We start from the raw sequence: 15826 nt of genomic DNA, 5'->3' as shown, positions 1-15826 counted from the left end.
AGCACACAAGCTGTGACAGGCAAGCAACATCTTCCCTTCCTTCTAAATTAGAGTTCAGACGTCCCTTTTCTGTTTCATTCGGGCACCCAAGAGCTCACGGGCCCATGTTCCTCTGTGACCACACACGCTAGCTGTGAAGATGCTGCGTGCGCCATCTCCCCTGGGGACCCTGGCCAGAGCCTGCCCTTGGCAGCAATGACATCTACAGGCAGAGGGGACCGAGCCACATCTCACGGCCATCGAAGCCCGGGGACGGGAAGGGAGAGGCCCCCAAATCCATTGCCTTCCGGGCCCCCGACAGCCCTGTCATTGTGGTTTTTTGCTTTATCACCAAACATCCCAAGAAATGCTAAAGGGGACATCATTCCAATGTGCTGGATCAGGTGCGTCTCATCAGAGCAACCGAACGTGTTTCACAGACATTAAAATACGCTCGACGTTTAACTGGCAGATGATAAGGAGGAATTATACTCAGTAATTACTCATTAGCAGTGGTGGGGATGGGACAAGACAACCTAATTTGGGGACCAAAGAGCTCCACTGTTCAGTGATTTCCCAAGTAATTCTGCTTCGTGGTTCCCAGTCCCAGCACCACCCCTGAACAGCAGTGCTTCTGTCCTTTGACTTAAGCACAACCAAAAGCCTGCTGCTGGCACATGCAGTCTCTAGGTGCAGGTGGGTCAAGGAGTCAGCCTATGTTTCACCAGGTCTTTGATTTCAGAAACCACAACGTCTCTGAGTCCCCTCACACCAGGAAGTTTAACTCCTGTGGCAAAAAAGCCCGGGTTTAGGCACCAAGCGTGCCTACAAGGAGAAGGAGGTGGGGGCAAGAATGGAAGAAAGAAAAGCAATCAGCTGCTGTAGACTAACAATTAAGCCGGAGTTGTTAACAGCCTGATTTGCATACATATGAAGAACTCCACTAATGAACTGCAATCTACATATTCAATCAGTACGATGGCCTGGAAAGGCCTATTTCAACACCGGGAGAGACACTTTCTTGCCCAGATGTAGTTTTCTGTGTGATTGGATAATTGTGAGCGAGGGGAACAGTCTAATTTATTAAGTGACCTACCAGTCTGGTCGGGGAGGCACTAGAGATTTCTGGCAACCTAGAGGGGACAGACCAGGGTCTGGGAGGGTGGTCAAGGGCTGATGGGGGAAAGAAAGGAAGTTTAAAAATTATCATTATATCCCGAGATGGGAGGTGTGGAGCCTGGAAAGCCTGCGTGGAGCTGACCTGGCACAGGAGCTGCAATTCCGTGCTGGTCCCTGCGATTTCTAAGGGGCAGCCCTCCTACCCTGAATGCTTTGGAATGTCTTTTTTTTTTTTTTTTCCAGTTTTCGGACAGCATATGCCTTTGTGAGTGTAGCATGTGCTCATTCTGAGAAACACTGGCCCACAATTCCTGTTCTCCCTTCAAAATGAGATGGGGGAAGAAAAAAAAAAGGTGGGGGTGGGAGGCAGCAGGACCCTGGGAGCCTAAAGATCAAGGATCTGGTGTCGTCACTGCTGGAGCGGTGGGTTCGATCCCTGGCCAGGGAACTTGCGCGTGCCACAGGTGCAGCCCAAACCAAACCAAAAAACCAAAGTCACACACAGCAAAATTTCCTACTTTGCAATCTGAGAATGGGTTACTAACGTTGAGATACACAGTTCGCTCTTTTGGTATGAAAATCAAGTAGGGGCTATGATCGATTTAAAGTTCCCAAAAGGCAGAGGGTTCTGAGAATTGGCACCTCGATATGGGCCCCCTGGAAAGAACTCCAGGCCACCTGGAGGAGGCCATGGCTGGCTAGAGAGAAAAGAAGTGACTCATTAAAAAGGGCGGCAGGCTAATTTATGTCACACTGTGGTGGCAGTCTTGACCGTGGCAGTGCGGCGGCGGGGGGCCTGAGGAAGGAAGAAAGGGAGAGGACAGTGCCACCGACGACAGCGACAGCCGCCGCCGCCGTCCACCTGGAGGCAGACTCTCTGCAGGCAGCTGGGCTCAGGGATGAAATGGGGGAGAGTGAGCCCCATGCACAGGATACAGTATGAGTTGGGAGCCTTGTCCCTCCCTTCTTTCCAAATCAACAAAGGCCCCACTTTGATCTACTTCATCTACACTGCTCATCATCTTTATCTCAAGGATAACCTGGGGCACAGAAATCTGGCATTTCATGGACTTCCTCCCCAGAAGCTTTTAGGTCCACAACCTCGGTGGCAAGACAGTTCTATCTTCGGCGTGTCTCAGAGCACAGGGAAGCCTAGCTCGCCCGAGACTGCATGCGTGGTACCCATGGACAATTAAACTCCGGCTGAGGCTCAGAACCGGATGAACGAGGGGCAACTGATCTCAGAGGTCAATCTGGAGGGGAAAAAGGAGTCCTGGCGGCGAGAGGATGCCGCAGCGGCCGGCCCGTTTAGCCTGAGGCTCCACACACAAGCAGGCCCCTGGGTTTTCACGGTAAGGTTTCTTACCTTCGGCTGAAATGCTCCTTGGAGTGAACCGAAAGGGCCAGTGGGCGGAATCATAGGGGGGATGGCGGATACAGCAGGAGGGTAAGAGTGGAAGAGCTGCGGCCAAAGACGGGGAGGGGGAGAAAAAAAAAAAAAAAGATTTTAGTAGGAGGCAAATGATCCACTGCAACTCTTCCCAGAGAAAGACATCAACATGAGCAAGCCGAGTCACCTCGGTGTGATGCTATTAGTCAAGAAGCCACAATGAAATGACCACACAGATGTGCCATGAATACTTAACTTAAAAAAGTTAACAGTGGTTCAGAATCAATCAGCCGACAAATGATGTCCCAGATGAGGACGTCATTAGAAAGGGAGCTTTTCTAATTATTAATTGTTAAATCGGAGAGAGGTCCTAAATGGTGGGAGCTTTTAATGCATATCAAAAACATGAGGGGTGCTGAGCCAAAGATGATGCTCAGAAAATTACGAGTTAATTAGAAAAAGAAAAAAAAAAGGAAAGAAAAAGGGGTGGCGGTGGGGAGAGGAAGAAAAAGAAGCAAGTCTTTATGGGTTCCAGGATTTTATACCATTAAAACTCAATTAGTACTTTTAGATTTTTAATAGTTTTGAGGAAATGAGAAAATATTCACAATCCTTGCTTCATTAGGTTGTTCGGCTAAGTGGCAGTTCCAGAGGACAATTTAATTGCCTAAAATGATGACAAATATTTGTGGAAGGTGGACTACAACTACTCTGTACGCTTCGGATGGAACCACCCGTTTTTCTGTAAGACGGACGAAGCTCCCTGGAGGCTATTCCAGCCCAGCCCTTGCCCTGTCGGTCTGACCACTCAGTGGAGGGGGAAGAATGATTCTGAATTAAAAATACAAATTTTCTTGAATTAATAATTGACAGAGGGAAGAAATATATGGCAGAACTGAAGACAATGCACACACAACCTTGCCTTCCTGAGAACGTACTGTTTCTGAGAGTCTACTGTTCTGGTTCCATTTACTTAAAAAAAAAAAAAAAAAACCAAACTCCACCATACAGATATTTAAGTACCATCCCACCCTTCTGGTTGCACAGCATAAAAATAACAACTCAAGCTTTTCCGAATAAGGCACTTCTGTGCACTAGTTCGAGGCAACGGCTGAAATCCACCTGTCACCGTCCTGTCTGTTTTCAGGGCACGTACTTTTTCTGCTGGTCTTTTATTTCATTTTGCTCCCTTCAGTGATGCAGCAAAGTTTTTCCAGACTAATTGAGATTGAACTAAATCCATTTAAACAGTGATGGCAAACCAAGTGCCCTCATTTAAAACGACTTTTAAGTCTGAAATTGTGTTTCAGATACTTGAGTGCATTGTGCCTTAATTCCCCGTATAACAGCCTCATCGCCAAAGCAGGGGAGACGAAGTACTTCATACATTATCCGTCATAACTGAGAACATGCAGTCGCTCTCCCCAGCACACTATACGGAGCGGAGTCATTAAATACATCACACCAAAACACACACTCCAATTTCCAGTACTCTGCCTCCAGGTGGCTATTTTTCCTTTAATATTTTCAATACAGAACTGAATGTTCTCACCGTTGTCCTTGTGCTCTACACTCCATTACTGACCCTCTTCGAATATACCGGACTATTCCACCCCTTGACTAAAAAATCTGAAGGCCCGAAGTCATCAAAAGGGAACCTTCCCCAAGTTCAGACCTCCAGGCTCATTCTCTAGGGCTCTCTGGGGACTCTGCCTCTAAGGACACTGCACTGGGTCCGAGGACTTCAACGAGGCTACCTGTAGAGGAGCCCAACTTTCTCTAAGGATGATTTTGTTTGCTTGGTCTTCATTCACCTTAGCAAGTATAGACAAAGGGTAGAATTCTGGCGATTATTAAGGCTGGCACCATTCATGGCACAGACCCAAAGAGAAAACCCACAGCTCTACTGGATTCTGTCTGTCCACTTCTAAATGCTTTTGTGGAAGTGTCCATTGTGGCTCAGCGGGAACAAAGCCGACTGGTATCCATGAAGATGTGGGTTCGATCCCTGGCCTTGCTCAGTGGGTTAAGGATCCAGCATTGCCGTGAGCTGTGGTAGAGGTGGCAGATGTGGCTGGGATCTGATGTGGGCTGTGGTGTAGGCCGGCCACTGCTTCCCCTGGCCTGGGACCCTCCATACGCTGCACTTGCAGCCCTAAAAAAAAAAGAAAAAATGCTTTTCTGTCTCAGTTCTGAGCAGACTAGTGCTGAGCACCTGGGGGCTCCAGGCACTGAGACACACTTGCTTTATCTCCTCCTGGGGAGGCTCTCCTCAGGGCCAGTTCTGAATGTCTCTTGAATAAGTAACTCTTTTTTTCGGGGGCGGGGGGGGGGGGAGGGAGTAACTCATGGCATATGGAAGGAAGTTCCTGGGCCAGGGATTGAACCTGTGCCACAGCAGTGACCTGAGCCACAGCAGTGGCAGTGCTGGATCCTTAACCCGCTGAGCCACAAGGGAACTCCACTGCATTAAGTAACACGTCTTGACTTCCCAGCTCACTTGTCAGTTCAGAACTAACACAGTATCTGATTCTTTGGTTCAAAGTATGAATGAATGCACAGGCTCGGCCGACCTATTTATTAAGTCGCACTTCTTTTTGAACGCTAAGTTAACACTATCCAAAAATCAAAGCAAGAATTGTTCGGTATGGTGAAGCAACATGGTTACAAGCAGTTATTAAACTTCTTTCTTTATGGTTTCATTGAAAAATATACACCATTGAGCAAAGAAACTTGCAAAATTTCAGGTAAAAATGATGCAGTATTCACTCCCTAATCAAAATATCACGGTAGAATATTCAAGGTTTTTGTTATAAAAAGAAGCCTTCATTGTGTTAAGTCACTGATCATATAACTTAGGTGGTACCAATTTCAGTTCCAGAATGTACTCTTAAAATTCCATGAAACAAGTTTGTTTTTTTTTTTAAATAAAGGAGTTTAAAGAGGAAAAAAACAATCATGCCTTTCAGTTTTAGACCACCTTCTATTCAAATAATATTTTTAGTGCAGTTGTAACAGGCTCAGGAGAACAATACCAGCCACGAGGGAGTGGTTTCTACTGTTGGTCTAGATGAAATGAACAGCGGCTATTTGAAGAGACACGAGTCCAAACGGTAAGGTACTTTCTTGGGAGGAAATGAGTCAAGTTGAGCTCTAGGAACTCCGTATTCCTATTTCAACCGAGGACTAAAATCTACGATTTCAGAGGCCCCCGAAACTATAATGATTTCCTCGCGGATGCCCTGCTGTGCAGGACGGATGCCTGGCTGCCTTGGCTTCATCACCTTGGCTTTAAAGTCTTAGGAGTGCCTATGATCTTTTGATTCAGAAGATGATACTGCATCTTTACCCAAAGCAAACGTCACAAAAGCAAGCATCCAGAGTGACGAGAAGCAATGGGAATTCTTGCAAAGATGATTAAGGAAGGCTGCTAGGCATTTACGGATCTGTGGCAAGAACACAACAATGGAACAGCGGTTACATTACACGGGTAGCACGGTAATCAGACTCACACTGTGCCGGTAGAATGGGTCAACTTTTGTAGGGTATTTGTCAAACTGTAAAGGGATCAAAGCAAAAGCTAGTTACTTAAAGAATCTACATTTCTGTTCACGGCTTCAGGGGCGGAAGCCCTAAGCAGGCGTCTCTGAGGGTCTTGCTGGCCTCAGACTCCAGAACCGCACGGCACATGGAGGCCATTCGGAGCCCCTGAGTCACTGACAAGAAATCAACAGAAGTGGAAAACCGAAGCGAAAACCCATTCAGTGCATTTAGGTTGTGGCCACACTAGAGCGCCTTTCTCTCCAGGCTCTAGTCAGCGGTTGGCACGAACCAAACATCTAAACTGGAGAAGAGAGGCAAGTGTTGGGATAAATCAGAGGGCAGTGAGCCTCGGGCCTGATTCATCCAGAGAGTTCCCTCGGTTTTCGTGTCCACTCCACTCTGGCAGAACTGTACATCCAGCTGTTTTCTTATGTCTTATGTTTTCTTCATGTCTTACCCCCCAGGACAAAGCAGGGTTGTGGGCGAAGGCCTAGAACTTTTCTTTCCAGCAGAAAAGAGTCTGCACCATTGTTTCTTCTCAGGAAGGTCATATCCTGGTACTGTAACCTCCCTCGGATCTCAGTGATTTGTGAAATAGCTTGCTCAGGCTGGTATAAAACTCTTTCCTCCAAATAACAGGCCCTTAAAAATATAACTGTTGAGGGAGCGCCCCAGTGGCCCAGGGGTTAGGACTCACTGCGTTGACCACTCTGGCTGGGGTTCGATCCCACATCAAGCCGCTATATGCTGTGGCCAAAAATAAAGACAAAAATCTAACTGTTGAGAAGTACACACTAAATCCAGAAAAAAAGATACAGGATTCATCACAGGAAAAAATTTTGGTCCCAAGGCCTTAGCTCTAATAATCTACTAAATAAAAATTGATAAAATAAACTAAAAAATACGTATTAAAAAACAACTTAGTTGAACAAAATGGGGGAGGTGGGGAGAGGATGCCAAGTTCGGTGAACCCTGGAATTCCAATCTCCTCTCACAAGGCCTCTAGGAGTTGCCTTAAACTCAGCTATGTCCTGGAATATTATAATTAAATAGGCAAAACACTCTAAGGGTCACTGTTGTGGACACGACTCCATCTCCGAAAAGTCAGCATCCTAACAATGCTACTATTCCTTCCAGTTCCCAAGTTAAAACAAACAATCCTAACTTGGCCTTCCTGGCACCTGCCAGTCCCTAGTCAAGGCCAAGACCAGGCCACTGCCAGGGCCCCTCTTACCACAAAGGCCAAGGTGGGACCCTGGAGGGCACTTCGTTCCCTGACCACGTGCTGACAGGGCGCAACACCGCACCGCGGGCGCTGTCTTAGGAAGTACCAGAAATACAGCTCCTCCGACCAAGTGTGTTTGGGAAACCACCCGAAAGAGAAGCGGGGGACCCAATGCCGTCCATCCCAGGGTCCCGCCAGCCCCCTCCCCTCCTTGGCCCTCTCTGGGCTCCCCAGGATGCTGTGAGCATTTATCTGCCAGTGCAAAACACGGACAGATGCGTGTGGGTGCCCCCAGGATGCTCAAGAAAACAAAACTCCCCGAGAAGGTTATGTGCCGATGCTGGATGCGACCGTGCTCGGGGCATCGAGAATAAAGTCCGCCCACAGAGCTGGGAAACATGGTCTAGAAAAGAGCGCCCCCTTTAGGCCCCGGGTCCAGGCTACCTTGAGTGGGGTGCCTCCCTGCCTCTCCAGCAAAGACGGGCCAGGCCAAGGGGGCCCCCACGTGGCTGTCACGCCCCATCCGTGCCACCCCCCTCCCCGTGCTGCGTAAAAAGAGAGTCGGGCTCTACTTATCCTCACATTTCTGCCTGGGGTACGCACCATGGGAGGTGCTGGCGTCGGCATGATGGCAGTGGGCGGGAGGGCGTGCGGGAAGGGCGTGAAGGTGTGCTGGTGCGTGTGCTGGTGCGTGTGCTGGTGCTGGTGCTGGTGCTGGTGGAACTCGGTCCGCAGGTAGGGCGGAGGGCCCAGGGAGGCCCCGCGGTCAGCACTCTGAGAGGCCAAGAAACGCGTGTTCAGTTCCTGTCGCAAGATGTCTTGCTCTGGAAGAGAAGAAGAGGGAGAGGGTGACATCTTTCCTCGGGGCGGTCATGTCCTTCAGAACGGGACATCCCGGCAGCTGCGGACAGAGGGCACCGGGCCCGAGGGCACGGGTGCCAGGCTCTCCGGGGAGCGGCCGGGCCCTTTGTGGGAAGGGATGCCCACCAGGGGGAGGGTACTAGTTACAGACTAACTCTGTTCCCCGTCCAGCCTCTCGGCTTTGGGGACAGGTGGTCCATTGGTGTGGTGCACGGACAGCCAGAGGTCAAGTTTCAGCTTAGCTACTACCAGGGGAGTGACCCTGGGCGTGGTGAGCCACCCATCTGTGTCTTAGTTTCTACATCTCTCATGTGGGGGCCATAATATTGCCTGGACTGTGGGTTTGTTTTGAGGGTTAAAGAAATGAAGCTATTTAAGTGCTTAAGAACAGTAACTGAGGAGTTCCCATGGTGGCTCCATGGTAAGGAACCTGACTAGTATCCACGAGGACGCAGGTTCCATCCCTGGCCTCACTCAGTGGGTGAAGGATCCGGCGTTGCCGTGAGCTGTTGCAGATGCAGCTTAGATCCCACACTGCTGTGGCTGTGGTACAGGCCGGCAGCTGCAGCTCCAATTCCACCCCTAGCCTGGGAACCTCCATAGGCCGCAGGTGTGGTCCTAAAAAGACAAAAAAAAAAAAAAAGAGAGAGAGACAGAGAGAGAGAGACAGAGAGACACAGAGAGAGAGAGACAGAGAGACAGAGAGAAAACAGTGACGGGTTTACTAATGAAGGTGAGCTGTTGACATGGCAGAGCGCTCATGCCCTCTTCCAGGGTAAACCTCTGCTCTACAGCTGTGTCAGTGGGCAGACTTGGCCACGATGGACCCAAAGTTGGGACACCTGGCCTGATTAACCCAGGGGAGGAGGAGAAGACCCAGTGTCTAACACCAGGTGTGTCCTTAAAAATTTGGGATATACTGCCTCAGAAAGTGCACCTTCCCCACCCAAGGGATTCAACTAAAACAGATCCTGTAAAGGAGGATGTGATGTAGGATGCCGGCCTGAAACAGACATGGGCCTTGGAGAGCTTCTGCCACTCTACAGAGAGACCACATAACAGGGCACAGTCTGTGCGGCACTGCTCCACGGGTGGACCTGGCTGGAAAAGCCTCTTGACTTCAAAGACCGGTTCTCTCTGGCAGCGTCCAGTTCCCCCGATTGTGCTAGGCTGGGAAGGGTGTTGATACATATTTCTGCTGCATCTCAGCCCACACAGGATTAGAGGAAGATTACAAGAATACACACAATAACACAGAAAACCGTGGATGGCTAAAACCTAGCAACCAGGGACAACACAGACAGCTGGGGAGGCCTCTGGCCGGGGAGAGAGGGAACCCCGGGAAGCAAGGCTGCTCCTCCATCCTACCTGAGTACGTGCTCCCGGCCGGGTGTCCAGGCACCTGCAGACTCCCTGATGTCAGAGGTGGTGGAGGAGGCAGAGCAGTGGGAGGGGCAAACATATTGGGGTGATGTGAGTGTGCGGGGGGCTGGAGGGTGGGCGTGAAGCTGTGCAGGGGGCTGTGGTTGGGCAGTGACAGGGGGAATGGGGAGGCCGAGGGGTGGTGGGAGATGTGAGGGGGTGCGGGTTGAGTCTTTGCTGGAGTGCTGCTTCTGCTACTGCTGTTGGAATATTAAAAAAAAAAAAAGTATGCAATTTATTAAAAAAAAAAAAAGCCTATCTCCTTGCCCAAAAAGCCTTTCAACAGGACACTTTTTTTTCTTGCTCCACCCTCTTCCAGACCCTCTCCTGTGCACACAGAGTCTCTGCTGAAGTCGCAGCTCCTCTAAAGTTGCCCCCCCGACTGTAGGCACAGCAGGACAGGAACTGCCGCTCCAGAGCTGCCGCCCAGCGTCCTATCCAGACAGCTAATTCTGCCGAAAACTTAGCTCCATTCCCCTCTGTCCCTACCCAGTCCTGCGCCCTCCCATCCTGCACCAGCCCTGTTTCCTGCAAAGCAACAGCATCAATAGACAGGAGTTAGCACAGTGACCTGGGCGCACCTTGCATGCTCCAGGGAAGCTGGGCCACGGAGCTCAGGGGCCCTGTCACCTCTATGGTCTGGGGGCCACAAAAGTGGCCTCAGGAGCAGAGGATGGTCCTGGCCCCTGAGAAGGCAGTTTCCTTCCCCTGTCACAGACAGGAGAAAGCATAGCCCTGGACCGCCACAGTCACCAGGCTGTCGCAGGGAAAACAGTGCCAAAGATGCCACGTGTGACAGCTTAGAATGACAACCCTTGGGACAAGCAGGGATGGGCCCCGTGCCACGGGTGTCCTTGTGCTATTTTTACAACTTTCCTTTGTAATTAGGCAAAGACAAGACAGAAGAGGGCCTGGATCTCTACAGAGGAACTTCTCTTTCCCCGAACTCTGCACTTCTTCTCTGCCTCTGGGACCCACCAGGAGGAAGTAAATCGCAATACAAACTCCTCAAACCAGAGCACTCCTTGGTCCAATCTTCCTGCCCCTGGAGTGGCAGGGAGACGTGACCAAGAGGCACACAGCTTCCCTCCTAAGACTCTCTGAATATCGGGCCATGTCCCTGGGAGCTTCCAGTCCCCGCCTCTCCCCAGGGACCAGGGGCTCCCAGCAAGGCACCCTCAACTCCCCCTCCCTGGGGCCTTCTCCATCCTGCCTTCACCTGCTCAGGAGCCTCTGCAGATATTTTGGTTCCCAACAGTGTCCTCACTTCCCCACCCAGCCCAGCCCACCCCAATGCGACCTTTGTCCCAAGAGACCCTGGCTCACCCGCCTCGCGGGCCCCTCCCTGTCCTGTGCCCCTGCCTCAGTGAGGACCCAGTAACCACGTGTCCAGCAAGGGAACTAATTCCAGCCCTGGTGGGATTCCGCACCCACCGCCCGTCCCAGAAGGCGACCAGGGTGGCTCACCTGAGGCTGTTGAGGCTCAGGCTGCTGCTGTTGTAGGCGGACAGAGGCTGGGGGAGGCCCTGGGAGGGGTGGGCCTGCACAGGCGGCAGCGGCCCGGGGGACTGAGGCCGGGGCGGCCGGGGCGCCGGCGGGGGCGGCGCGGGCTGCGGCGGGGCCTCCGGGGGCGCGGGCGGCTGGGCGCCGGGGCGCGGGGGCGGCGGCGGGGGCTCAGCGCGCGGCCCCGAGGCGGGGTCCGGAGAAGGCGCTCGGGGCGGGGGCTCCGCCTGGGGCTGGGGCGGCGGCGGCGGGACCTGAGGACGGGGGTCTTTCAGCACCACGGGCTCAAAGATGGGCTCTTTGCCGCAGTCCTGGCTCTTCTCCTGGCTCCTCTCTAGACCCGATATCTTGGGGACAATGGGCCCTGCATCGTGGCCGTCGTGTTCGGGTAGCGCGCCGACACCGAGCTCCGGATCTGTGTGGGCGGGAGCAGAGAAAAGCACAGGCAGACACGTGAGTGGAAGCCACCCCCAGACCCAGGTCATCAGCGCCCCACGACAGGACACCGCCTGGTCCCAGGGCGCTGCTGTGCCCCTGGGGGGAGGGGGAGGGGACAGGCCAACCGGCCAGAGGAGCCTGCTTTCCAGAAAGCAGCTGAGGCCACCAGAGCTGGAAAATGAATGCCTCTCTTCATCTCCGCAAAGCCTTTTTATATGACAATTCAGGAACAAGAGCGGACAAGTTGATTCCCCCTTTTAAAACAAATACAGTTCTTGACCATACAGGGGAAGTTCTCAGTAGCCCACAGAAGCAAACGTTTCTTCTCTGCCTGGCCTCCTCCCCGCAGGCCAATCTCACTGATGAAGCAAGCCTGACATTCGGAGAAATAATTTTCTGTTGAGCAATGCTAAACTTGTGGTCAAAGGGCAGGCCTCCTACTAGCTCACTGATGATACCAGTGTTTGGATCCGTTTCCTGTCAATTACACAGTTTTTAAAGGACTGCCCCTGGACCACTGGAGGAGTATTTAGTCAAGTGAGGGTAAGAGGGGTGACCCTGGACCTTGGGACTAGGATGAGATGTGAAATGTAAGTAAAATATACAGTCACTAAAAAAATAGAGACCACAGATGCTCCTAGATGAATTTTAAAAAGATGCTTCCCTCCGAAGGTCAAAAGATCCATGCCCCATCTAGTATAGGGGTTACTTGATTACCTTATAAATCAAACTCCATAAAATCCTCTAACAGAATAATGAAAGACAAACACGGAATTACCTATAAAGAGGTGACTCGATTTAGGAGTAAGTACTATGAGAATTAACATACATCCTTTCTATCAAAGGTAGCCTTGGTTACTCCATTTTGTTCCTCCTGCTTCTGAGAAACCCTCCTCCGCTTTCCTTTTCCCTCTTCTCCCAGCAACAGTTTGTTCCAAATGAGCCAACGGAGAAGAATGTGCGCCCTGACCTGACCAATGGGAAAGGGACAGATGTACCACCTGCCTTAGGGACTAATGGGGGGGACTTCCTTCTACACCAGCACTTTTTGAGCACTTGCGCCCTTCAGCAGGAGTAAAGAGGATCCCAGCTGAGGTCACATGTCCCCAACAGTACTTTTGCATACATGTGGGGGGAAAATTACCTTTCTCACATTTTTGTGCTAAAACTAAATCCATCCTTTTCTCATTATTTACAGACAGCTTAGCACGAGGAAGAGAATAGGGTGCCATCCGCTGTGATAAGAGGATAGGTTTCAGAGATTCCTAAATTAACTACTTTGGGCTTGAGCTTTCTCTTCTCACTGTTAACAGGTGTGAAAAATACACTATAGTCTCACTGGTCCTATTAATTTCTGTTGCTGTCCTCTGAGGATACTTGTCATTTTTTTCTTCCCTGCAAGGTGCATCAAAGCCATCCATTATTTTCAATGTTGTTCTGGTAAAGCAGATTCAACCTGTAACATGCACCAAAGCAGACATAAACAGGGGGTGTAGAGATAAAGCACATTTGTGGCTCCTATGACCTTGGCTATCCTCACATCCCAAAGGCCAGTCTGGAACAATCACACCCACAGGATGCCAAGAAAGCCCCCAATTCCCACGGTTCATGTACGAAAGGATTAAAGCATCCGATAACTCTGGTGAAAAGTAATTCTGGACTTCGGACGTCCCCCACCCCCGCCCTGTTTCTCTCCAGTGTTGTTTTCAGAACCTTCCTAGGAAGATCTTTACTTAGGATAAACTGACATTTTATGAATTCCCAAAACCTTAGGGCTGAGAGACTGCATCGGGATTCATGATGTGGACACATCCCCACTTGGGCCACAAGAACTCCGACGTCACAAAAGAAAGACCCTTTATCTGCAGACACCCAGCTCTAGGGATGCAGGCTCTGCTTCTTCCTCACTGCTGCTTCTTTCATTTGCATATGATTTTTCCATAGCAAGCAATTATACAAGCTCACTGAAAACCACAGGCTTCCTACAAAGCAGGATGGTTAGTTAGGTCTGGGGCAGAAAGCACTAACACCCCGGAAATCCTAACGGCACAAAATAAAAAAGAACTTCCTCGTGCAAAAGCAGGCTTTTCCTCTCTGACAGCTGACTGAGGATTATTATGCATTTACAAATATGGCACACATACAAAATGGAATACATTCCTATTCTTTTGCACTGCTTTGTCCTCTCTGGACAGGGACGGTGAGGAATAAATACATAAATATTTTCTATTTGGTTGTTTAAATTTATATTCATGACTCCCCCCCCCCCGGCCGCCAAAAAAAATAAAAAAAATAAAAAAAATCACATCCAAAGTTTCTCTCTGATACAAAAGACAGTTTCCTTCCCAAGGGACACCAGCCAGAGGTTATCAGTTAAATGTACTCCTGTCTATCTAGCGCAACTGTATTTATCTCCTTGTCCTTTATGTGATAAGCCTCTAGAATTTGGGCAACACAGCCAAGTCTGCAGAAGCCACGGTGCAGGCTGGGGCTTGTTTCCCAAGGCTCCCTAAAGGCAAATGAAGTTGGTGCTTATTATGTTACCCCATTGTCTCAGGACCACCCCAAACCCAGCTAGACTCAGAGGAGTGATGCCAAGACTCTGGACTTGTGGCCATCAGTGGCCATCAACGAGGTACACAGGCAAGTGAAAACCTCGCTAGGGAACCCTTCAACTTTGGACAGTGCTATTGGTGGTGATGAATGGCTGAGGGAACAGAAGGCTGGAAGAAGACCAGAACCTGGGACAGCATCCCGGCGCTTCCCAAACTTTAACCTGGGAACCCCCTGCAAGTCCGATTAATATGCAGATTCAGGTTCAGGAGCTCTGGGGGTGAGTGGGGCTCCAGAGTCAACCTTGCCGAAAATTTCCCAGGTAGGATCAGCAAGGGTGTTACTCAAGCCAGTGAAGAGCTTGCTTGCTGTTTACCGCGCCAGATGCACAGTTCTTGTCCTAACTCTCCAACCACTCAGTTCTCTCATTTACACAGTGTTGCCCCCTGAGAAGCAAAAACCCCCAAACAAAGCAGGTCATGATAAACCCAGGACTGGGTTAAAATATTTGAGGAAGGCCAGACAGTGCAAAGGGTTAGGAGAGTGACAAAGAGTTGCTGGAACATGGCCCTGCAGCTAAATCTGAAAGCTCTCGTCCACCCATCAATGCAGGTGCTGCAACTTATGAGCAAGGCAGCGACAGATCTGAAGGTGGGTAAGAACTCTGGGGCTGACACAGTTTTAACCCCGTTTACACGGGCCTCTCAGGCTCCTGAGGCACGGATTAGGCGTCATGCATTTTTGTGGCTAATCGGTAATGCATTTCCTCTTCCTTTCAATTATTCAACAAATGCATCTTCCCAGTTAAGCTTTTCCATCCTGACAGTCCATTTGTCTTACTGTGCTTTTCCAAAATTGGCAAGAACACATTAAAAAAAAAAAAAAGTTTTTTTTTTAGTATTGCTCAGTGAGCTCTGAATGTGCCAAAGGATGAAACGTGCTGAGGCTAGAAGAAATATGAACATGTACACTGACTCGTCTTATTTAGAAGTTTTATTCATTACATTTGGGGTTTTAAAATTTCTCTTTTGTGTTTGTAAAAATAACATCATGCTTGTAATAAAAGATATGCAAATTCAAATTACCCTGTACGGTAAAAAAGGCTGAATGTACTGCCTGTAAATTATATCTCAACACACCTGACTCAAACACAATAAGTGTGTGAAAAATTTAAGGGAAGATTAACAACACATGGGCTTGATTTTGATATAAAGTGGATCCAAGTTCCCTCTTTCACTTTACTGGCTGAATTAAACCCGATAACCTTGGTGGAGGACAATGTGTCAACATTTAGCCAAAAGACTAGTGAAGATCCCTTGACCTGGTGCTTAAGAATTTGGTCTATAGACACAGTGACACAACATCCTGGTTTGAATGGCTTGTTTAGAAACAACTCAAATGTAATCATGAGGGGACCGGTTCCACATAAATTCGATACACCTAGACAGTGGAAGAGACTGCAGCTGCACAGGTAATGAGGTCTCTGTGTGTGCAACTAGAGCATACAAAAGCTTTTATGACAAATGGAAGAAAAATTATATGTATTCATTTTACCTTATATATAAAGAAGCTCTGGAAGAACACCCAAGAAACTAACAGCAGGGGGTTACCTGTTCCAGGGCTTGGGGAGGAGGGAGATCGGGAGACAGGTGACTGGGAGAGAGGGAGATATTTACTGCCTACCTGCATGTGTATTTAAATTTGGGAATTATGTGATCATGTTACCTGTTAGGATTTGCGAAATTTGTCTTATGTTTAAAAACAGTCTGAGCAAGGGAAAAAAAGCAAAGCAA

The 15826-nt window shown here is 49.6% G+C and overlaps 1 protein-coding gene and 1 long non-coding RNA gene across 3 annotated transcripts in view; both read right to left on the bottom strand.

The window, feature by feature from the left end:
- Positions 1-11121, bottom strand: part of AUTS2 (activator of transcription and developmental regulator AUTS2) — a 28187-nt gene extending 17066 nt beyond the window's left edge. The window contains exons 1-5 of one of the 2 annotated variants that reach the window (XM_047779916.1): positions 11007-11121; positions 9486-9739; positions 7839-8080; positions 6001-6045; positions 2465-2560 (exon numbers count right to left, since the gene is read on the bottom strand). In XM_047779916.1, coding sequence (XP_047635872.1) covers positions 2465-2560; positions 6001-6045; positions 7839-8080; positions 9486-9579 — 477 coding nt within the window. In that variant the 5' untranslated portion in view covers positions 9580-9739; positions 11007-11121. The remainder of the gene's footprint in view (positions 1-2464; positions 2561-6000; positions 6046-7838; positions 8081-9485; positions 9740-11006) is intronic. The other variant, XM_047779917.1, reaches the window with a different exon arrangement.
- An 80-nt stretch (positions 11122-11201) lies between these two features.
- The window catches only part of LOC125127216 (uncharacterized), a 65508-nt gene continuing 60883 nt past the window's right edge, over positions 11202-15826 (bottom strand). Inside the window, exon 3 of the long non-coding RNA XR_007134893.1 lies at positions 11202-11457. This is a non-coding gene — a long non-coding RNA (uncharacterized LOC125127216). The remainder of the gene's footprint in view (positions 11458-15826) is intronic.

This window comes from Phacochoerus africanus, chromosome 5, assembly GCF_016906955.1.
Source record: "Phacochoerus africanus isolate WHEZ1 chromosome 5, ROS_Pafr_v1, whole genome shotgun sequence".
Classification (NCBI taxonomy): Eukaryota; Metazoa; Chordata; class Mammalia; order Artiodactyla; family Suidae; genus Phacochoerus; species Phacochoerus africanus.
Note: the sequence above shows the minus strand (reverse complement) of the source record. Positions and strands in the feature narration are given on the sequence as shown.